Below are 23,962 nucleotides of genomic sequence, written 5' to 3'. Positions count from 1 at the left end.
TATCAACATAGAGTCCAGTCCAGTGATCCTGCAGCGCCTTCGTACCTAACACCTTGTGCCCTCCACCTTAACTACTGTTGTAGAAAAAGAATTATTAAAAAATTCTGGTACAAAAAGGAAGTCAATTCTTTTTTTTAATGGGCTTTCAGAAGCCTGTTATAGAGCGCTGTGTGTCGTCCCAAAAAATTAAAGACATAGCCTTTAAACACCATATGTTTTTTCATCTGACTCATAAACTATTATCTACAGTCTATGGTCTGACTATACGCCAGTGCACACAGACACACACACACACACACACACACACACCAGCTGCAGTGTGTGTATGTCACGTATTCAACATTATCAAAGCTTATATGAGATGCTGTAAATCCCTGCAAACGTGTTATTCATATAAAGATTGATAAGTCTCTTTTCTTGTAAAGTTGATGTCCCTGATAAGGAGGTCACAAAAACTGTTGTTTTAAAATGAAGCAGCTTGTCATGTTATTTATTTTATGTACATGTTACTTGTGTAAATAAACACACATGTTAAGTAATTCGTCCCACTGGCAAAGTTACATACTGTGAAGAGCGGCAGGCTGAGGCATGGGAGAGACGACATTCTCCCTGTTGAATGTTATTATGCTGTTAGATCTACCTTTAAAACTACTGTTTTACATATTATATATATTGCATATATTGCTTTACTGACCAATTAATTGACCAATTAATGTTTTACTTTAACAACTTCTAAAGACAGAAACTGATAGATAGGTTATACGCTCAGGTTTAGATCAGATTAAACATCTGCTTGTTAAAATCCACACCAAATGGTTTTGTATTTCCCTCTTTGTTTAAATAAAAAAGTGAGACAAGGTAAAGTGCAGAGAGAATTGACCCAGCTTAGAAATGAATACAAAACTGAAGTGGCTAACCAAAACCGACTCCAGCTAAAATGCCATCAGTGGAAAATCAAATGGTGGAGTTTATGAGATGCACGCCATATAACCACAACAGCCTCAACACAGATAGCTACCTTTATTGTGTTATTTACCCTAACTCCCTGTATGTGTACGAACCGGTAGAATCAGGACAATATAAAGCCTCACAAATCTTCATTTTCAGCACATACGACCCAATAACCACCAAATGAGCGTTTCATTGTTCAATTCAGGGTTGAAAGACATTTAGAAGGCTTTTTTAAACTTTGTTAAATTGAGTTCGAAGATGTCATTATTCAAATCCAAATCAAACAATCAGTGCCTCCTGCTGCCAACACGACTGCCCGTACTATTCTTTCTGTTAATGTCCCTTTAGCGTCTGCAGTCGTGCATTTGTCAGAAAAGCCAGGATTGACTGTCACAACAATGAAAAGGATCCCTGTTCACTCGACACACACACACACACACACACACACACACACACACACACACACACACACACTCCCACATCTGCACACCAAATCTCCCGAAGGATGCTGGCAAGTAGGACACCGCCTCCTCTGGTTTCTCCCTCCTGAGTGTGGGCACTTATAGTGGCACACTATAAAAAGAAAGTGCTTTTATAGACTGTAGCGTGAATAATCCTTCAAACTCACTAGCCTCGGTGATTCACACCACAATATGGCATCCAAACGGTGACACAGCTCTTTGTCGTTACCGGCTCAGAAATGGCACCAAAGTATGACCTCTGAGTGAGCTGGTGTAGACTCAACATGTGTCAACAGAGCAGCTTTTAGAATCCTTTTCGATTAGAGACAACAAAAGACTGCTGGCTATTGAAAGCTAAGCCAACCTCTTGACAGCACATGTGGGTGCTGAAAGTGCTTGTTGGGGTTTTTCTATACCTCAACAGAGGGCACACTGGTTTGTTTGAGAGGAGAGAATTTAGGTGACCTGCGACTGTACTGCAGATGGCAAAGCTAAGCCTCAACATCTAATGTGTACTATTACAGCTCCCCACGTTGAATGAGTTACAGGTCCGGGTCATATTGGAATACACAATAAAAACCCAGAATAGGATCGAGCGGCACTGCTGAGTGATCTGTGTGTGGCCTTTTATGATGTGAAAACAATCACCGGGGAGGTGCTGAAAACAGCGAAATGTGTGATATGCCTGCATTCCCTATCCATCTCACTGAGAGTGATTCATCACTTAAAGGTCCTATCGGTTATTCTTTTCTTTCTTATTGTAAAAAAAAAACTCATATGGGAATAAGCACTCAAGTTACAGTGCTTTGATTCAGAAGTCATCCCCTAAAGTCTTTTTTTCTAATTTGGAAGATCCCTAGCAGAAGTGAAAAACACTAAAATCACAGAGAAAAGAATAAAAAAATAAAAAGGGACTCACAGCATAACAGTGCTCTCGTTTTTTTAGCTCCTTCCTCAAATAGACAGCAGTACGAACACCTACACAGACGGTTACTTTGCCAGGGTATAAGGCAGCCCAAATAACATCCTGGAGGGTTTGTAGTCCTATTATTGCAGTCAGGTCCGATCAATTGAAGGAGAGGCTTCTGCAGTATAACCATTTTAATAATTATTATTATGGTAAAGTAAGCTCAGACCTAATGCAGATAACATTTGTACAGTTGTGCAAAGGTCATATTTCAGTGTAGAAAAGAAAATCTGAAAGACAGGACGTTTTAAATTACGTTTGCTTTGTTTGAAAAAGATCCAAAATGTGCCTAGCATCCCGCTCACAAACCAAAAAACTAAGGATTTTGCAGTTGAAATAATATTAGGAATAAGATATAATGAGCTTTTCTGTGTTTTACATGTATTTAGTTGAGCCAAATTAAATATATCATTATCAACAACTGAGCTAGCATAGCAAGACATGTTCTCGTATCCAACCATTGTGTCCTAAAAGGTCTTTTCTTGTCAGATAAATCCTTAAAACATACTTCTCTTTCATCAAACTCTTGTCAGATTATAACATGACTTCTAAAAGCACATTTTTGAAGGCCTGAGATCTGAAAATAGAGCTCATGCACACAGGCTGTGAACCTCCTTGGCAGGTTATGCGACTGTAAAAAGATTAAAACAGGCAATTATGTGACTACAGTCTGCTGCTCCAGCTGGTCCGGGGTGAGGTAAGAAGTCCACTTTCATCACACCTCCCACCTCCAAAACAACCCCGGGAACAACCCCAGAAAAGAGAAACAGCTGACTCATACAATGTCTGCCATCAATGGCCTTTTAATTAAAAGCCTGATAACACAGACCATTTGGAAGATGCGGTGAAATTCAAGAAGCTTGACAGCATTACAAGCACTTACATTTTGAGATTTGTATTTCCAGTGGGGATTGAGCCCCTCTGACCCCGACAGAGTTAGTGTCAGAGTTAAATCCATTGATGTGAACAAGACATTAATAATTCAAATGGAGCTGCATTGTTTCTTCTTTTGAAGTGTTGGTGTGTAATAGTTTCATCTTAAGTGAGACGCCTGAAGGACAAATCCACTGAAGGCACCTGAAGTGTTTAGTCAATTTATCTAAGTGCATTTTACAATTTCTGAAGAGAAAACCACAGAAAGAAAAAAAAAATCCTGTTGATTGTTCTGTAATAGAAACAACAGTTGATTTGCTCTGTAATGCCGTCTTGTTGATGTTGTGAGCTTACTCAGACTTTGACAATAATCCTGCACATCAATACATCTTGCTTGCGGTCTTACTGAATGCCACAGTCTGTACTTTTATTTCTATTATTTAACAGCTGACTAGATTTAAGTACCAGTCCGGTAAACACTGCAGAAAAAGAGAATTTTAAACTAAAGTTCCACTTTAAGAGAAATAAATGTCCGGAGATTCAGGAGGTTCTATTTATGTTGATTCTCCAGTTTAATAATATTTGAATGTCAATCAGGCAACTATTCAATATGCTGTTAGTTAATATTGTGCTTTTCAGTATTATGTGGTGAAAACATCAATCAATCAATCAATCTTTATTTCTATAGCACATTTAAAACAACCCTTTATTGACCAAAGTGCTGTACAAAAACACACAATGTAAAAACAACAAATAAAATAACATCTGATAAAAACACAATAAATAGGAGCATTAATAAAAATGTCAAAATGTCAAGCTCAAATTGTATTAAAAACATCAAAAACATCATATTTTGTCTCCATTAATTAAAAGCTAATGGCCATTAAAAAAAAAGATGTCAGATTATAACTCAAAGTTTTATATGTTTGAAAAAATGAAATTGCAGTAATCTTGCAAATCATCTCCAAAGTGATTATTTGTGTTAGGATTTCTCCTCATTTTTCATTCAATGCTTTGATTATTTTCTACCCACGTGTTTTTAAACGACACAGTCTCTGTTTTTTTTAATTATTGATGGTATCAAAAACAACAGACATTTAAAAAAATAACTATATTTCATAAGACAAGTGCGTGGGAGAGGAACAAATCCATCAAAAATTGCAAGAAACTTTTCCAACACTGCATCTGGGCAGTGTGCAGGATTCATTCAAAATAATGAATTACTCAATATTTGGTGGCTAGGACATCCATTAATGTTGCCGAGGTATCAAAACAGATATCAGCATAGTTTGATTTTTACTAGAATGATATCGAAGTCTAAAATTCTGGTAATGTGAAAACAGCACCAAACTGACTAAACGATAAACACATGTGAACCAGTTTAATAAAGTATCTCTCTTTAGATTGGGAAAAACCCCTTTCCAACAACTCAGCTGTTTTGGGTCATTTTTAGGGTCATCTCCCACTGAGTTCAGAGTGGATCTTTTCCACACTGCCACTGTGTGTTTGCTTCTCCTAAGGAAGACATGCAGCCTTTGGCCAGCTGTCCCCTGCAGGATCTGGGTAGCTTGGTTCTCTGCCTCCTGCACCCCACACTGACAGGCTCTACTTTCCCCGGATAAAAATAGATAACGATGCTAACAGATGCACCAGCCCCTGTCTATCTATCTAGTGCTCACACATTCATATGCACCCAGACACTGTTACAAACCCTATTCTTAAGCCCCAGAACATTCTGAAAGTAATGTTGAAAGTGATTACTGGAGACAATGAGCCGCGCTGAAACCGATTATCGCATGTTGTATGTTAACAAGCCAACATTTTTGTGCTCTAATGAGATTAAAGAAATCAATTACAGAGTTTAAAGAGAGCAACTAATAAGCGGGTCACGGGCACATTCAGGGCAACGCAAAAATAGTCAACTATATACAGAAGCAGGACTTGGCTCAAGAACTGCAACTACAGATATGCCTTTAATAACCAGTGCCAGAGAAGCAAAAGTTTTTAAAGTGGAGAAACTGTGAAGCCAGTGGATACTCAGAAGGTAATGCTGAAGGATCATGTGTCAATTTAAGCTCAAAAGTTAAAACACTTGAACAAAAAAAAAAACAGAAATTGCTTTTCTTCACTGAAAAATGATCTATTTTACTTTCTTGCTGTCCTCACTCCTCGTTTCCTTCTCTAGCCCCAAGCATCCCGTACTCTACTCTAGCAGTCAGTGCAGGTTAGCCTTTTAGAAAAAGAAAAAAGGTAGCAGGACTCACCGTTCGCAGGAACTGAATCTCCTCCTCTCCCTCTCCCCCTTCTGCCATCCTTCTCCGAGGGTTATTCGCAGCTCCTCAGGAGAAAAGAGAAAAATCCTTCAGTGTCCTGTCTTCAAGATTTATTTTATCTTTCTACCCTCCCTTTCTCTCTCCACGTTGCACCTCTCTCCTTCCTTCCCTTCTAGTAGCTGTACCCCCCTCTCTCTCGCTCTCCCTTTTAGTGTCTCTCTCTCTCAGTGCTAGTGTGTGTAGGTGTGCAGGAGAACAGCATGAGTCCTGTGGCACTCACGCTGTTGTGAGAGAGAGTGACAAGAGGAAAGGCTCTCCTCTTTCGCTTTGCGTCCCCCGACCGCAAATGAGGGAGGGATTGTGGAGTGGTGGAGGGAGGGGCATGCACCTTGTTACACATTTGCACTGCTCCCATCCCATCGTACCACCATGTTTGTAGAAGTGGGCTACTCCTTAACACAGTCTGCCTCCTTCAAACACACACAAACACACAATTCTCAGCCCTCCCTCCACATGTCTGATGCTATAAAAGGAAATTGGGGGAAGGACTAGCCTTTAGGGGGGTTCAGTTAGAATAAATGCACACACAAAAATCTAGCACACACCTTAACTCCTCAAAGAGAAAAAGTCAAAGTCGCAATATCCCCCTAAGAATCCCCCTTATATGTTCACTTATACTTAATTAGCAGTTCTCCTCCCAAAGGGCGCTAATCTTCAAACATCTGTTCCACTCGACAGTTAGCTGATGAGGTTTAATGTAATGAAGAAGGGCATTTGAGTAAGAACCGGTTATCATGGTCTCTCTGCTCTATACTGTTAAGATTAGCAGTGAGGCAGCATTCTTCAGCATCACAGGCTTTGTCATGTTCGTTACCATGAGTAATGCCACTTCACATCACTAATTCATGAGCAATACACTTCTTCTATGTTATCATCTAGTGTTATCAGTGTGGTCACTACCTGATCTATTGAACAGGATAAACATGATTTGAAAAATGACATGAGCAGATTCCTGAAAATGTGCTTTAAAAAAAAGGGTTAGGGGTTATTTTCTATCTGTGTCATTGAAAACATCGATCACAGCTGAAGCTAGACATTAAAAACGTTGATAAGTTAAATATGTCTCATCGGCTTAATCAGGACTACATTTATTAACGAGGACATGTTGTAAAAACTGACCCAAAGTCACCAACAAGTCTGGTAGTTCAAAGAAATATCAAACCTGCATTCCTGCACATTCAGTAGCATACAAAGTCCCTTCCAAAGCTTTTTTCAAAGTAAGTAAACAACAACAGGAGATGTCCTGTACATACATCACGTCAGGTTTTTAATTAGCACCATGTCCTCCGTCTGTTATCAGAAAGAGCTTTCAAGTAATTTAAAGAGACAGAACCTGGACTTGTTTTAGTCGAGTCTATTGTTTTTCCAGATGTAACCATGTCAGATAACCTCCTATCTCCCCCTCTTAGAACCAAGCACCCAACCTGGGGGGACAGAGCCCCCTCCCTCTGGAACTCACTCCCTACACACATCAAAACTCACCTCTTCAAACAAGCTTTTAATGTATGATTGTGATGTATTTCCTGCTTTCTGTAGTTTTACCTTTATTGTTGTTATCTTTATGATTTGTGTGTAATGCTGCAATGTCTGTTAGTCTGTCCTTACTGTGCTGTTCTTTCTGTTTTTAACTATTACAGTGTCTTTGAGTTTTTTTTAAAAGCGCTTTAGCGTATTATTATTGTTATCATTATAAAAAAGTGTGTGCTTTCTCCTTTTCTGCTACTGTAGTAAATTGTGTGAACCATTTATAGCTAAAAGGGTATTTGCCTTTTTTTAAGCTTTTGAAAAAGAAGGAAGTCCTGCTGCTCAGCAGTTATCCTCAACTGAATATCTTTGATTTGGGTAATGGAGATTGAGCTTGGCATTTAAAAACAAAAACAAAAACAAAATTATTAACATTGTCTGACAGCCTTACATTCAAATATCCCATTTTCATTTACCTGTATTTCAAAATGTGTCCATCCAGCTTCCCTGTTGGTCTCCTTGCAGCCTGAATATCTTAGTTCTGAATAGATCCATTACACCCTGACACAAAATGGCCAATATGATTAAACAATACCTCATATTTTGTTATTTTTTTTTACCTTTTTCATTTTGTTGCAGACTAACATACTTGCCTTATGGCTAGAAAAAAAAAAATCATGCTATCTCCCAAAATCAACAGCTCTGTCTGGACAGCGAAACACATTCCTGGAGGACACACAGTGGGCATGCACGAGCGCCAGTGTCACACCCCTCTCTCGGTCAGAACAGAACAGGCAGCAAGGATGCAGCAGACAGAAAAGCTGGAAGTCTGAACTGAAAAGAGGCGCATCACACACTCAATCACAAACGGGTGGCCAAACCTTCATTCAGCATAAAGATACAGGCGCAAAATCCTTACCTCGACAGGCTCCATCTGGCACCCTTCAGCATGCTCTCCCTCTCATCCATCTCCCACAGCAAGAGCAGGTGGCAGTGTTAAGATGTTTTTGGGGACGCTGCTAAACCGGTGTACAACTCCGTCCAGTGGGTAAAACGGAGAGGAGGGGAGGAGGAGGCGGGGGCCACTGGAGCAGAACTAACATGAATTCTGGGAGCATGAGTCCTCCTGACTCAGAAAATACCTGCTGCTGCCGTCTTTCTGCCAACTCATGAATCCGCCTCCATTTAACTGCAGTTGCGGCCCCCCGCCTGAAGATGGCGACAATGTACCACAAATGTCATTCAAAATCTCTGTAAGACGTCTCCACATGACAACACCAGAGGTAAGGGGGAACGGTCCAATGAAGTCAATGTTTACCAGTTTAATCAAAAGACTGAAACCATATGACACATTAGACAGAAACTTAACGTTTCACTATACGTGCAATACATTGATTTGCTTATTTGAAAGTCAACAGAAGTAGGCATATCTCCCAAGAAATAAGAGTAAAAATCCAGTTGGATAATGTTGTAAAGATTGTAGTTATGCCGTCTTCAGTTAAAACATATTTGGGTCTTTACTGTTCCTTTTTGGGGGGGTTTTGCAGCCCACGTTTCGATGCTGTCAGTGTTTGACTTCCGTCTTTTTTCAACCCATAGCAAAGTCTTCTAATATAGCCTAATGCACCTCACCCCCCCCCCCCCCCAAAAAAAAAAAACAAAACTGAGAAAGTCAGCATACAAAAGCAAATATGGGAGTCTTATATACTCAGTGGAAATGTATCAGCTACATTTTCATTGGATCTTTCTTTGGATTCACCAGCTGGGTTGATACAGCTCTTCCTGTTTAAAATAACTATTGCCTAATATTACAGTAAGATTACCAAATTGCCAGGAAAGAGCATTACATGCCGTTTTTTCGTCTGTGACAGTTCCATCGACGCTGTTTAAGCTCCTTCAGTGATCTCCTTTCTGATGCAAATTCAAGCATTTTTAGGTGTTTGGACTTGGCATGCAAAGAGTCTGTGCGTCGGTCCTGCTTCTGAATGCCATATCACCCACTCTCTCTCTGCCAGCCAGTCAGCTTCCTGCAGCAAAGAAGCCACCTCTGCAGACTTGGGGGACATTAATGTCCCCTGTTTGGTCGCCTCTTCCTCTTGGTGTGATAAAACAAGGATGCCTTTGAGTCTCCCTGTCCAGCTGCACGGCCACATTCAGAAGCATTAACACTACCTCCCTGTGTAATCACTTTGCAACCCTGAGAAATGACAGAGGGAGGTAAAAAAAAAGAAGAAAAGGAAGAAATCAGGGTGATAGACATGATTTGGGAGACACTGGAGACCCTGGATGAACAAATCCAGTACAGAGACACTCGTCAGAATACAAGCCTTGTCAGGATACAACAGCGTTAAAAAAAGAAACGATGAAAGAACTTTCATTTCAAAATCAAAACAGTGTTATCAGACATCTATTTGGTTTTTCAAGAACTGTTTTTGTTGCCAAGAGCAGGCAATACCCCTAAGAATTGCATCAAAAGTGACATTTAGGTGTGGTTCTTTGTTTTTCTGTGTTGATGCTCTGAAAAAAGAACCGCAGCTGTTGCTTCCTGGAGTACACTGATGGTGCTCAGATGATTGCTCATCACAATCTCTCTAACTTGTCTTGTTCTTCCTCTACCGCCATAGCCTACTGCGTTTGTGTGTTCACTGTTTTTTTTTTTCACGCCTTTCTCCTCCCCTTTGTGCAGAAACACACACACGCAGAAACTGATACGAGTTCCCCTATCTGTCAGAGCCAGTTCCTCCATTTAAGATGGTGACTTGTTTATGTTGAAGGGACAAAGTGAATTACTTTTTCAAGCTCTTGGAGTCTATTTTGAAGCTTGTTTGAGGCATGTTTTTTTGTCATGTCTGATTTTTTTGTAGGCGGAGCGAGCAGTGAGCCTTTTTTTGTTGCTGTTTGCGGTTGATCAATACTTTCAGATAGCTGGGGGGGGTTGACTGACACATAGAGTGGTGTGATAAGCAGAGCTGAGGCGTGGAGTTTAGTACATTTTAGTCGATGAGTGATAGGTAGGCAGTCCTCACCCCCATCAGCTCTCTGTCCTGTGCCAGCTCTTGCTGTCCTGGGCACATAAATACATAGAGGACACAGAGGAGCAGGAGGAGGAGGAAAGGGAGGAGCAGGGCCAACCATGGAGCTGTAGGGACACGCTCAGATGCCCGTGCGGATCATCAGTGGAGGAGGAGTGCCCCTGAGGAGAAGAGCTCTGCAATGAACAAGACCAAGAGGTAATTAAATGAAAAAAGTAGAGAGTGTGTGTGCGTGTGTAAACTGAGAGTCTGGTGCAGCCAGATCCATTTGCAGCTTGGTTTCTGAGCTGTTGTTGTTGGTCTGAGTATGTGTCAGCAGCAACTGTTGTGTGTGCAGCAGATATGTGTGAACCTTGAGGTTATGAGATGCACTGTGGTTTGTGCAAAAGATCTTTACAAGATGAAGACAAATGGGGGCATTCAGTTTTATTTGCCACTTGTTGCTCGTGTGTTCTCTGGCATTTATTCAATTCTAGACGGATTGAGGTGAAGAGAGAAGAGGCTGTATGTGCCCACCTCATACATGCTCACAGTTAAAGAGTTTGACTTGCATAACAGTGACAAAAACAAAAATCAACCTCACATGTTATTTGCGTATGTGTAAATGAGCTCTGATATCCAGTGGTTGTGCCAGCTTGTTGAGCCTGCTCACCTTTCCACGGAAATTTGTTCTGCTTCTGATCCGTCCTGCTAATCGGCTTTAACATGACAGTTGGTTGTTTTTTTAATTTGATCTGATATAATAAGAAACTGTTTATATACTTAGCAGCCTGTGTTTTCAATACATTTCACTGCAACAGTTGTGACGGCAGCTCTAATCAGATTTCGCTGGAGTGAAAGGGTTCTGTGGCAGTCAAACATGTGTTATGTGTGATTTAACTACCTGAGTTTATATGGCCAGGTTGCTATGCTTCCCCTGCATTGGTCATTAAGATGCACGCATTAGGAGCGAGTTCACTTTTCAAAACTCTTCACACATGCAGTCGAACCTCGGATAACTTGTGTTGACAAAAAGATGCCTTTGAAATTCAAAATCTGTGAACTGTTTTCACGTAAAGTTTGTCTTTCACTGGGATAAAGGCATAAAAGTATTTAAAGATTTTTCTGATTGATTTCTGGGATGAACACTTAGCAGCAGCACCATCAATGCACCAAAGTATTTCCCTGCTTCATGGTCATGTGATGTGCTCAAGAAATAAGAAAACAAAAGACTTGTTAATGACAACGAGAGAAATTGTAAGAAATGAAAGGCAAATTGGAAGTAAAAAAATACATACATTACATCTTTTCATAGATACCTTTATAAAAAGATTTATTAATAAAACATGTCGATGGTATGGAAATAAGCCGAAGCTAAATTACTGAGTGTGTATATGAAAAAGAGAGGGTGTATGCGTTCCCACTGAAGGGATGTGGAGCACAGGTATTTCTTCAACAGAAGATTCAGGGCTGCACTCTATCTCAACCTCTGCTCCTCACATAAGAGAGGGAGAGAGCTTGATGAATACGTGCCGCTATTTTCAGACGCTATTAACAATATTTTGGTACAGTGACTTTATTGTTGGACCCGACGGATGAACGGCCCGTTGAAGTGGATGCTTCTCCTTGATGCAAAGAGGGAACAAGAACACAGGTTGTGAGAGGGTAGAGCAAGAGAAAAAGAGCAGCACAACAAACAAGGCCTTCAAAGGGTCCCTGGCTTCAATTAATCAATTAAGGAAAGAAAGAGAGGAATTTGCATATCCCCCTGCCAGTGTGAGAGCGAGAGAGGGAGAAAGGGGAGGAGGGAGGGGGGGAACTGGATCTGTGGCCAGGAGTCCTGACACGGATGAGAAAGGGAGTGAGAGAGGGATTTCAAAAGAAAAAAGGAGAAGCTGTTTCCCGAATGGCTTAAATAGAGCAAGGATGAAGGTAGAGAGGGAAATGGGTAAAGCAGCTCTTAGTGAGGAAAGGAAGTGAGGAAGGTCTTCCCTAAACAAACTCAGGGAAATGATGGAGATTATACACATATCATTTGTGTTTCAAAGCACTTCTTGAGGTTTTTTTAATCATTATTATGCACACAAAAACGAGATTAAGCCGACTTGTTTTTCATAAATTTACTGTTACATATAGATTGGTTGATTTTATTTTTAACACACTTATCTGACTCCAAAGAAAAGTGAACGCAAATGTTAAAACAGGACCTCCAATTGTCTTTAAATTTGCATGGAAGTCCACTGCACGCTACATGTATTTACCAACACCTCTTTAAAAAAGGAACACAGAAAAGATCATCATTGACTGGTGTGCGCTGTGTTACCTGCTCAGCACTCTGGGGGAATTCCCTGTAAAACGCCATGACATCAAGAACATTTCCCCATCAGCACTTCTGTCTGTAGTAGAAAGTGTGTCTCCTCATATGTGCGACTGCTTTGACAGAACTGGATTCACTCTGAGTCAAAGGGAGAGATGACAGATGTGTAAAGGGCACATAGATAACGAAGAAGTGTTGCTTTAAAGTCAGAAATAAATTCGAGAAATAAACTGTTATAAGGTAATTATTAAAGTTTTTAATTCAGTTAATTTACAAAGTTTGCACTTCATAAAATACAAAAATGCTAAAAAGCTCATATGTAGTCGTGTGCAAATGTCACAGGTCGCAGCAAGAAATAAAAATAGGTTGAGTCATTAATTTTTAACAAAAGTCTAAAGGTGCTTTTTGTGTCATTCGGCACTCTAAAAACACCATCTTTATAACTTTTTGTTACAGAAAATTTTTACTGGTAGTCAAAAATGGAATAAATAAATGACTTAATAATGGACATAGGCAGAGGATGGTGACGTTAAGTTCCACCTGAGTTGAATGATGAATGAATGAACAACAATGGTCATTTGAAATGAACTTCTTTAATGTCTTTGCTCTTTTGTCAGGTAAGGGTCCTTATATGGACCTTTAAAAACAACCTTTTATTTTTAATATCATAGTTTTACAAAATTGGTCTCTGGGTATAAACAGAGAAGTACTTTTTTTTTTTTTTGTTACAGCTCAGAATCACAAATTACAGATTTTCCTGTCAGGCTTTTGCAACCCATGAAGCAAACATACAATCTGAGGCCCTCAGGAAATAGAGGCAGACCTCCTCCTAAAGACATCACATAATGTGTGATGAGATATAAGCTCTTGCGCTTGGGCAATATTGTAGTAGTAGAATAAGTGGCAGAGGTATGCATCAAATGAACTCAAAAACCTTGACAGTGTGCTTGTTATGTTTCTGAACCGTAAAAATTGTCCACTGTGGTACATGATGTGCTGTTTACTGTTAGTGTTTTGAATTCAGCGGCCCGGCTGTGTAATGAGGCGAAGATGAGGAGTTTTGTTGCCCAGCAGGTTTCTAAACCAGCGGTCTGGAACTGGACTACCAGGATGCACACAGTTAGGGTCATCACTGTCATCCCCCCCCCCCCCATCAGGGTTTCTTACTCATGGCTGAGGAAGAACTGTCTAAATGTGAAATGTGTATGCTTTGTGTTAACTGTGACAGCTGTATTAAACAGCTCATACAGGCAGGAGAAAGCTTGTGTTATAAATAGATCAGTGAATATGGCCGTGTATACTGTCTGTATGGAATAGTGCATCTATGAGTACCTACTCATCTGTTGTACATAAAGCAGACCAAATGTTTTGTGTGACTGCAGTGTGCATGTGTGTGAATGCTGAGATATTCATTATGTACGTGTGTTTGTGTGTCTGTGTGTTTGTGTGTTTGTGTGTAGGGGTGGGTAAAATTAGCCACACACACATTGGTTAAGAGAAGGAGATGCAGGTCTGTTAATTTGGGGAACATGTCACCAGTTCTCTGAACTCTGTTTCCTGGTAATGTCATCACATCAGCGTCTGTGTAAAAAAAAAACAACAGCGCAGACTCACTGCGTATATGGTACACACTGTCTCTACACATACATGGGGACACAGAGTACAGTCTAGATATGTGTTGAGATGACATTTGATATGAATTGGTGCTATACTGATTAAGATTGATCTGAAAAAGTCAAGTGAAACACTGACAACTTTACCTGCTTTTTGAAGAAGACATGCAACAATGAGGTTTCATATCAACTTTGGTTTGATTTGAAATTTAGCAGAAGGATAGCGGGGAGGGGTCAACCCCTTTTCCTTCAAGTCAATGTAAAGCTACCAGTGCCCACAGAAAAACTTCAAAGGTCACTCAATTGTGAAATACATTCAGATATTTCTCAATGAGCTCTTGATCTGAAGAGGAAAGCGTCATGAAACAAAGCAGTCGATTTGTCTTTTTTGAGGGCATAAAAAACTAAAAAAAAACTCCCTTTGAGAGTGACTTCATGTTGACACTTTAGACAAGAAGTTTTTTGCTCCTTGACTTCCTTTGGCAAATTTCTGCACGTCACAATCAAAGTCATTTCAGCTTTACGGTATGCCCAAAGGATGTCTTAATGCCATGTCAGACCGAAAACAACTTCTTGAAAAGTCTGGGTTCTCCTCGATCACAAACTGCTTTTGTAACTAAAAGAAGCCAAAATATCAATATTGTCCTAAGTGGTTCCAAACATTTTGGATGTAATCACTTACTTCAGGAAATTACTAGTTGCAGCCCCTTCCTCTTACCACCCTGTCTATGAGCTGCGAGTAGTTCCATTGATCTGTCCTTCACAGATCAAGTGTTTGTAGAAATTGGAGGTTGTAAAACATTTTCTTGTAGGTGGATAGTTTTTCACCTTCTCTCCTTTCAAATGTTGTTCAGGGTTCAAACACTTGTGAATACATTTCGCTAATGTCCAAGCCATAAACTGTGCAGCTCATTCGTGAATACATACAGGCACTGAATTAAAAAAGGGCATAATTTAAATTAAAGAAAAGCTCTATTTGTTTTAAATTTGCAATAAAAAAATCATTGATAAACACAGGTGTTTGTCAGCGTTTAAAAAAATCATGCAAGAGGTCACATCAGTCATTATCACTGCAAATAGCCCAGACACAAATAGCATATCAATTTTTTTTAAACATTTTTTTTTTGCTAAATAAAGGGTATGGACGATGCATTCCAGAAGATGTTTGTTTGAAAAAAAATAATATATTCATCAAAACACTGCAAATGTTTTTCATAGCATTGAGCATGTATCAGGACAGAGAATTTCTCAACCTTCTGCACTCCTGGTTTTCCAGCTTTATCAATCTACCTGGAATCTTCATGATGAGAAACATCTATGTAGTTCATCACAACAGCTGTCCAGTAGTGATGTAGTGATGGTTTAGACTGTTACAGTGCTGTAACACTGGTTGTATTTCCTCAGATGACAATGCTTATTGTTTATCTAGACTACTTATACTTTTTGTCTGGATCTGTCTGCCTCTCTTTCTCTTTCTCTTTCTCAGGAAGTCAAATGTAGATAGCCTGAAAAAAGGGAAGCTGGTCCCGCGGAGGAGGAATACATGTCCCAGCCCCCAGGACATCACCCGGGCCCTGCAGAGCCCCAGCTCTGCTCCAAGTGCCAGCGCTGCCAGCCTGGATGAGCTCATACAGCGCTGCCTGAACTGCTTCGGTCAGTCTCTGTCCCAACGCGTTTGCATGTGTATCGTAGGTTTGTCATGTGACTTTACTCTTTATCTCAACCAGGTTATATAAATGGGGGATGACAGAGTGTGAGAGGGAATTTGGGGTGAGAGAGACTGACAGAGAGGAAGGGAGACAAAGAGCAGTCTCATACAATCAAGCTTTGTTCTGGTGGGCTTCTGAGGCCAACGAGCTATTCCCATGCAATGTTACACTAAACAAATCTCTCTTCCCTTCCCACTTTCAGTGATCTCACTCTCCCATGCCTAATTATTCAGCCCATCCAAATGACAAAAAAACTGTCTGGATACCCGTCATGGTATCCAGCACACAGATAGTTTATGTTCATATTACAGAGGTTTGAGATATTCACTGATGAGAGTCCTGTTTCCGCCAATGTAATGGAGGTGAATGGAAGTTATTTGTGGGTCTTAAAGTGAAGTTTTTTAACATGCTCATTCATAAATAAGGTCCTGGTTAATGCAGATCATCCTCCAAAAAATGAAAATAAAATATGAACACTATGAGAAAAGATGAAACGAGACACTGCTGTGGAGCTGTTTGAGTCGCTATGTTGTGAACACCAATGGAGAAAAAACAATATTTTAATCAAAATAACCCCAAACATGTGAATAAACCACTTGGAGAAGGTGGAAGGAACTGGTATTGACTGAGAGGAAAAAAGGGGACATTGATATACACACATGCAGTCAATCATGTTTTGTCCTTTGACCCTTATTATCAGCAGCCTTAGACAATGCTGTGTTATGAATTGTTATGTCCCATTAACCTATAAAATATTAGATCTATGAATATGTATGAAAAGGTCATTTGTATATCAAGTTAAGTAGACACATTTGTCTAGTCCAGTCTATATGTTTGCTTATTTCTACTCTAGGTCACAGTTGGATGTTTCTCAGTAAGCGACTGGCAGGAAATCACCCGCTGCAGGTTGTCAAGGTTAACACAGACACTCACACCAAAAGAAATGATAAAACTCCAGTCCACCTTAGCCGCATGTCTCAGGTCGAAAAAAAAAAAAAAAATGATAATCAAAAATCAAGTCAGGTAAACTAAGTGACTGAATGCAATGATGTGAAATGAACTAAACTGTTTGACCACTGAGCCACCATGCAAGTCACACTTTCTGTTGTCGCTGTTGTTGCCATTAACCACACTTATCTTCCCTGTGTGAAATTTACCGCTGTGTTTTTGGTTGCAGATTCAGAGGGGAAGTTTTCCAGCCAGTTGGTCCACATGACCCTGATGATGCACAGCTGGGTCGTGCCATCTCAGATGTTCGCCCAGAAACTTCTCACTATATATCCTCCACAGTCGCTCAGTGTCGTACTCTGTTCCTAGCGGGACAGTGCAACCAATCACATGTTCATGTTCATCAATCAGATCAAGAAAACAGGCATTTCTTTGTATTACACTTGTTGCAGCAAAGCATATGTTAAGTTAAAATCCCGCCTGGTGTTGTGCCATATTGGCACTGTGTGTTTAAATCCTTGACTCTCCTTTTCACTTATAAGGATTGTCCCTCAGATAAGAGAGGACTGAGGCGGTCACAGGTCTGCCACCTTATCAGGTGAGTACGGGTGCCAGGCACATGAGTGTTACAGAACTGGTTATCCTGCTCTATTTGTGGGTGGTAAACATATTTTCTGCTTTGTGGCAAGGCAGTGGATGAGCCAGTTCCCGGCAGTATTTGAAGCAGACCCCCTCCTTGAGCAGACCATGGGGGATCTGTGGGCGCTGGTCCGGTTGGACGGGGAGGAGAAGCACTCACAGCTCATGGACACCTCCTGCCTGTGAGCTATGATTTGATTTGATTCAACAGCCGACCACAACTCAACTCGTCAACAGATGAAAACAGATTTTTTTTTCCTTCTAAAAATAGACAAAAATCTGTTTTCTCCTGTTGCTTGGCTTTCTCTTCCTAGAAGCCCTCATGTGAACATATTCCAGGCACCGTCACCTTCTGTGAAGAAGAGGAAGGTGTCTCTGATCTTCGACCACATGGAGCCGGATGAGATGGCTAAGCACCTCAGCTACCTGGAGTTCAAGAACTTCTGCAACGTTTCGGTCAGTTCAATCATCAACTTCTCAATCATTTGCTGTTCTAACTTTGTGTAACGAGCCTCATTTGGAATAATTGTCCGAGATATTGCTGCTTTCAAAACAAATCTCATACCAAATACAGGATGTCACATGATCTAATAATTGATTCTCTGATGAGGAAAGACATAATACAGTCAAATAATTTATAGTTTTTTTATGATTTTAGGGATGAGAACTTTTAGAGCCAAAATTCAAAAAAATTAAAATGTCAATATTTGGCACCAGTAAAATGATTATGGTACAACAATGAGATATGGCTAATAATTTAACCTAACGACGTGGTGGGCACATTAAGGGTAGACAATTCATTTTTTTGACCCTTTTCACTTTTGACTATTGACTATTAGTCAAATTTTTGTAAGTGCTCTAACCTGTCTAGATTTTAATCTGGTTTGGACAAGTGTTTTTTTTTTTTTTTATGATTTACTTTTGGGCTTTTTGTGACTTTAATGGAGAGATAGGACAGTGGATAGAGTTGGAAATCCGAGAGAGAAAGAGAGTGGGGAATGAAATGCGGGAAAGGAGCCACAGGTTAAATTTGAACCCGTGGCACTAACCACTGCGCCACCAGTGCCCATTATTTTTTTAACAACTGTTTGGAGACAGCGCTGAACTCAAGTTATTTTCTTGCCTTATGTCTGCTAGTACCTGGATTATCGGAGCTACGTGGTGCGAGGCTCGGTGAGGGACAACCCTGCTCTGGAGCGTTCGGTCATGATGTGTAACGGAGTCTCCCAGTGGGTCCAGCTGATGATCCTCAGCAGACACACAGCCCAGCAGAGAGCTCAGGTCTTCACCAAGTTCACTCATGTGGCTCAGGTAAACAGACAACACGATTTATTGTTTCAATATGTACTCGTCTGGGTTTGGATTTTTCAGGGTAAGAGACTTACATTTATTCTGTGCTTTCCTCTTCAGAAACTTCGAGCTCTGCAAAACTTTAACACTCTAATGGCAGTGACTGGAGGCCTCTGTCACAGCTCCATCTCCCGCCTAAAAGACACCTCTAACCTGCTGCCTCCTGACGTAACTAAGGTATTTGATTACTGCGCATCAACATGAGTCAGGTTGTAGATGAATACCTCACCACAGCACTGTCATGACTAAACTTCCCTTTATAAAATCTCCCATGGCTTCATTGTCTTTATTTCATATTTTGTATGCACAGTTTTATCTTTTTGTACCTTTCCATTTGAGCTACAAGGGGAAGTTTAAGCTATAATGCTTTTTGTGTCTTAAGACAAATTGGATAAATCTTTAGTGAAGGACATTTGATGTTCTTGATTTCTTTTGGGGGTCAACACAGGTTTCTAAATCTTGTTCCTGTATAATGAAAATCCCTGTTTATGTGTTTATCAAAAAGGCTTGCTGCATTCTTGCCTAAGATATAAAAAAGTAGACCATATTGTTTCATAATGTGTGTTATGTGCAGACATAAGTGTGTACAGCCTATGTGTCAGAATACAATTTATTCTGAGGTCAAATATGGTTTAATTTGTCACTAATATCGGGGCGCCAGTGGACGAGTGGTTAGTTTGCACTCCCAATGTACAGAGGCTGTAGTCCTCGAAGCGGGCGGCCCAGGTTCAAAGGCGACCTGTGGCAACTTTGTCATTCCACACTCTCTCTCTCCCTCTATCCTGTCTCTGCAATAAAAAGCACAAAAATAAATCTTAAAAAAATGTCACTAATATCTTTTAAAATCTAAAACAGTTACTGCAGAGAAACATGACAGGCTAATGTATCCGTGCTGTCTTCTTTATCTTGTATCAGGCCTTGAGTGAGATGACAGAGCTGCTCTCATCGCGCAGCAACTACAGCAACTACCGGCGGGTTTACAGCGAGTGCAGCGGCTTCAAGGTTCCCATCCTAGGCGTCCACCTGAAGGATCTGATCTCATTGAATGAGGCCCTGCCCGACTACATAGATGCTGACAAGATTAACCTGAGCAAGCTGCAGCACCTATACAGCAACATCACCGACCTGCTGGCCATTCACAGCAGCACACCCCCATTCGAGGCCAATAAAGATCTCCTGCACCTGCTCACAGTACGACACAATGCTAAACGCTGATCTATTAGATTTCACTTTAAAAAAAAAGAATCAACTAAGTATATCTTAAAATTATTTTCTTTTAATGCTTTAGCTTTCTCTAGATTTGTACTACACTGAGGATGAGATATATGAACTTTCATATACAAAGGAACCCAAGAACCCCAAGATCCAGGTCAGTAAAGCTGCATGCTCCTCTTTGAAGTTGGGCGTTATCTAACACCATCAGGCTCACATTTTTTTGGCCTCTATTCTCAAGAGGAGGGACAGTTGCGTACTTTCTGTGGGTGTCACAGCTTTAAAACAAAGCACACACTCAGAGCTCAAATATACCAGAACTCAACCACATCAAAGCACTATACGTTAGGCAAGCCTGTTATGTGGTGGGTGTGCGCCGTTTTTTTCTTCATGTTTCTGACGTTGCTCAGACTGCTGTGTCTCATCTCTTCAACTTGTTGGTTCCACAGCCTGTAGCTCCAGTTAAACCGCCCGTGGTGGCAGAGTGGGGTTCAGGGGTCACGCCCAGGCTCGACCCTGACACCATATCCAAACATGTCAAACAGATGGTGGATGTGAGTATGTGACTCTGCAACAACCTTCTGTCTTTCACTTCCTTATTACTTCACATGCCAAAGCAGAACTAACCAACTTGGTCCCTCCACAAACTGATTGAAGTGATTGCTCTGTCGCCCCCTGCAGTCCATAATGAAAAATTACGACCAGAACCAGGATGGTTACATCTCTCATGAGGACTTTGAGAAAATAGCAGCCAACTTCCCCTTCTCCTTCTGCACTCATGAAACTGACAGGTGAGGAAGCTACAACACACAGGGCCTCTCTGGTGTAAGGCAGCATGAGTTGTATTCTTTTTTTTTTTTTTAAGAAAATAAAAGAACCTGAACTAAATGAATCACTATGTTGTCACACTTTGGAAAAAATTTCGTCTCAGGGAGGGACAAATAAGCCGTGAAGAAATCAACTCTTACTTCATGAGGGGAATGTCCGTGTGGGCTAAGCTTGGCTACAACTTCAGTGACGTACATAACTTTCATGAAACCACATATAAGCGACCAACGTTTTGTTATATCTGTGGAGGCTTTGTGAGTATCCATTGTAACACTTTTTTTTATTTTTTTTATCATAATCACTGAGAAGCAAACCCCAATATAACATGTATCACGTCTGCCTTTCTTGTAGCTGTGGGGAGTAATCAAACAGGGCTACCACTGTAAAGGTAAGATTTCAATGCATACATTTTATCAGAGTAATCAGATGTTACAAAAGAGGTTAATAAAGTTAAAGGGTCAGTTCACACAACCACCCATATACAGGTTTGGCTGTATGTGTCTGCGAAATTTCTGCTGCCATGTGAAAGTATTTTTGGTTTGGGATGCTCAAGGCGATGAATCCACAAACCTTTTGTAATCTGAGTGAACTGATTCTTTAGGTAATAGTGTTTCTGTTAAAGTCTCATTTCCTCTCTCGCAGACTGTGGGATAAACTGTCACAGGCACTGCAGAGACCTGGTGGGAATGGAGTGCTCGAAAAAACACAAAAACTCAACTGGGTCTTGTCCGTGCACCCCTGCCCCTGAATCTCGAACCAAGGGCGGCGTCTGGAGTACGTTCTGTCTCCATCATATACAGAATACACACACCTAAATATTCCCTGCATATGACATAACCTTTCACCTGGTGTACTGACATCTTATATGCCCTGCCAGGTTCAGAGGAGGAGGCCTTTGTTTTCCCCCAAAGTATCGACACACACCACAACAAGGGACTCTCTGTTTGGACAAATAGCACCAGTGATTCAACATTGTCAGACCGTTCGACTCAGACAGACCCCGGAGTGTGGACACCTGAGAAAAGGGAAATGAGGGGAAACCACCACAACTCTCTAGTTCATGCGTCCCCCGAGAGAAGGGTGAGCTATAAGTTATTATCCACGTTTGACATTTTTATATTATTGTCATGACATTAACCACTGAAGGAATACCAATATGTCTGTTGGAAACCCTGGAGTGTCTCTATGTGGTGTCGTTTTTAGTAGGTACATAGAGAAGTGACATAAGTACAGCCTCCAAAGGTGATTTACCTGGGTTTACAATTTCAGATAACGACAGGAGCTAATTAAATAGGGGTCATCCAAAAACACTGTTTAAAACAATCAACCATCAATGCAGCTGCTTGGAGTATAAAATCACTACTTCCATTATTGTAGATGTAGATTTCAAGCATAGTGAAACCTGTGGATGAAATTCAATTGATGAGCTAAGATTTATTGAACGACATGCAATTGTGTTGTCATGGGACAAGCAAAAATCTCTGCGTTGAATATTTGGTGGATATCTTGGCAGCATTGGGTACGGCTGTGGGTCTACATTACTGTTAAAAGAAAATAACCCAACTGCAAACCTTTTCCTTTTTTTTAAATTATTTATTAAATTCATATTTGCTGATTAAGCTGTGTAGAAGGTTAGGTAGTATACATCCAGGAATTCACCTGTATTTAGAGATCCACAAATTGGGCCGCCATCGACAGCAGCGTAAACCTTGGTGAGCTGAGTCTGTTCAAAGTGCGTCCACTAAATGTGTGTTGCAAAAGACTCAGGATGTTTTCCTTCATTTCTGAACAACATTGTTTCAAATATGCCTACCCGCTCTCTCCAACTCCAAGTGATGTTTCAAACCTTCGTCTTCCTGCAACAACTCCCCTGTCACCGCGAGAGTTCAGAGCTACACCTCTTCTTGAGCGAGACTTCTGTCTCTTGACTCATGTGGAAAAAAAAATCCCCTTTACTTCCAAATGTAAATGTCGTTTTGACTTTTAACCGAAAACAAAAAAGGAGCCACTCTTAACTCAGTGTACCAAAACAATAACCTTACTAAGTTTGAAAGTAAATCATAATTCAGTGGAAACTTTCTTTAGCTTATCAAAGATTTTAATAATATAATTCAACAATATCATAAGTGGTATTTTCTTGAAGTTCTTCTTTGCAGCTTCACAAGATGTTCCTAACCAATAAAGCGAACTGAGATAACCCAACATTTTCAAAGCTTCCCAATAGAAACTGAAGGGGGTTTTCTGCATATGATAATTTGGTATTTTCTGTGTGTTCCAGGTCAACACTCTGCCACTGAGAACCCGAGGCTGCTCTATGCCTGTTTCCTTCCTGCAGGAGAAAATGGAGGAGTTACATTTTTACAAAGACAAGAGCAGGGAGCCCGACTGAGTACTCCACCATCTAACATTTTCCCTCATGGACAAAAAAATCCAGTCACCACCATGAACTGGTGTTGAACTGATGAGATTTACTGCCATTGAAAAAGAGTTCCAGCAACCATTCAGACTTTCTTTTTTTAAAATCATGGTCGTGAAAGTATTTTGTCTTTGTCAGTCTTGTTAGTTCTGTTCATTATCTTCGCTTGAAACATTTGTTTTCCTACTGTAACCTATGACCACATCATTGTACTTGTAAGACAGGCGGCTCACTTCTCTGGTGCTAAGATTCTTCACAACCTCAAGCCTTGAGGTCTTTTATGACGACAGATTTGTTCTGGTCCTTTATACATTTGAACAAATGCAGGGTAGGAAAGTAACACTAACCACAACTTAAGTTAAAAAGGTTCATTTTGACCTTGGCAGCTATGACAGCTCTGCTCATGAATTCAAAAAGTAAGAAAACAATTTCAGAACAGACACCGATTGCTTTCATATCTTCAGATGTGAAGCCAAAGGATAACATTTTGCCTGGTACCCGATCTTTATTGCAAAATGGAACTGGATTGCCTTCTAATTTACTTTACTGATGTGACGATCTGGAAAGTTTCTCTTAACACGTCATGAAAATGAGTATCAGCACTTCTATTTGGATGTTTGTGTTGATAGTAAAGACAAAAAGCTTGAGGTCAATCCATCAGCAACTACAAGTAACTGAGGGAAATCTATTGTCTGCCCTGGCAACATTCACATTTCTCTAAAAATGATGTCAAGTTCAGCAGGACTGCACTGGAACTAAGCTCCAAACCTCATACTTCATTTTTTTTAGCTGAATGTTCTCCATTTTGTCTTTTGTCAACATTTTCAATCTTGTAAGTAAATGAAAAATACATCAACAATGAATCGTTCA

The 23,962-nt window shown here is 40.4% G+C and overlaps 2 protein-coding genes across 13 annotated transcripts in view; one reads left to right on the top strand and one right to left on the bottom strand.

The window, feature by feature from the left end:
* Window positions 1–5,841, bottom strand: part of ryr1b (ryanodine receptor 1b (skeletal)) — a 68,067-nt gene extending 62,226 nt beyond the window's left edge. For 7 of the 11 annotated variants that reach the window (XM_065960113.1, XM_065960114.1, XM_065960117.1 and 4 more), the window contains exon 1: window positions 5,517–5,841. In XM_065960113.1, coding sequence (XP_065816185.1) covers window positions 5,517–5,564 — 48 coding nt within the window. In that variant the 5' untranslated portion in view covers window positions 5,565–5,841. The remainder of the gene's footprint in view (window positions 1–5,516) is intronic. The other 4 variants (XM_065960119.1, XM_065960122.1, XM_065960121.1 and 1 more) reach the window with 1 other exon arrangement.
* A 3,937-nt stretch (window positions 5,842–9,778) lies between these two features.
* Window positions 9,779–23,960, top strand: rasgrp4 (RAS guanyl releasing protein 4). 2 transcript variants are annotated; one of them, XM_020649198.3, is made up of 17 exons: window positions 9,779–10,279; window positions 15,477–15,643; window positions 16,877–16,976; window positions 17,183–17,245; window positions 17,337–17,468; window positions 17,601–17,742; window positions 18,424–18,597; window positions 18,697–18,813; window positions 19,552–19,827; window positions 19,925–20,005; window positions 20,298–20,402; window positions 20,530–20,639; window positions 20,780–20,930; window positions 21,028–21,064; window positions 21,319–21,450; window positions 21,554–21,756; window positions 22,955–23,960. In XM_020649198.3, exons 1-17 carry the CDS (start codon window positions 10,263–10,265, stop codon window positions 23,063–23,065), a joined length of 2,118 nt encoding a protein of 705 aa, XP_020504854.2. In that variant the 5' UTR covers window positions 9,779–10,262; the 3' UTR covers window positions 23,066–23,960. The 2 variants fall into 2 exon arrangements, with proteins under 2 accessions (XP_020504854.2, XP_029136122.2); XM_029280289.2 differs by lacking the exon at window positions 9,779–10,279 and adding an exon at window positions 16,553–16,614 and having other exon boundaries at window positions 15,507–15,643.
* The last annotated feature ends 2 nt before the right edge of the window (window positions 23,961–23,962 follow it).

The sequence above is a fragment of the Labrus bergylta genome, chromosome 11 (genome assembly GCF_963930695.1).
Source record: "Labrus bergylta chromosome 11, fLabBer1.1, whole genome shotgun sequence".
NCBI lineage: Eukaryota > Metazoa > Chordata > Actinopteri > Labriformes > Labridae > Labrus > Labrus bergylta.
Note: the sequence above shows the minus strand (reverse complement) of the source record. Positions and strands in the feature narration are given on the sequence as shown.

Bases quoted from the DNA above. Each gene is read 5' to 3' on its own strand.
- rasgrp4 (XM_020649198.3), top strand. The intron at 18,814-19,551 runs GTATTTGATTAC...ATCTTGTATCAG, and splicing joins TGCCTCCTGACGTAACTAAG to GCCTTGAGTGAGATGACAGA. The intron at 20,640-20,779 runs GTGAGGAAGCTA...ATTTCGTCTCAG, and splicing joins TGCACTCATGAAACTGACAG to GGAGGGACAAATAAGCCGTG.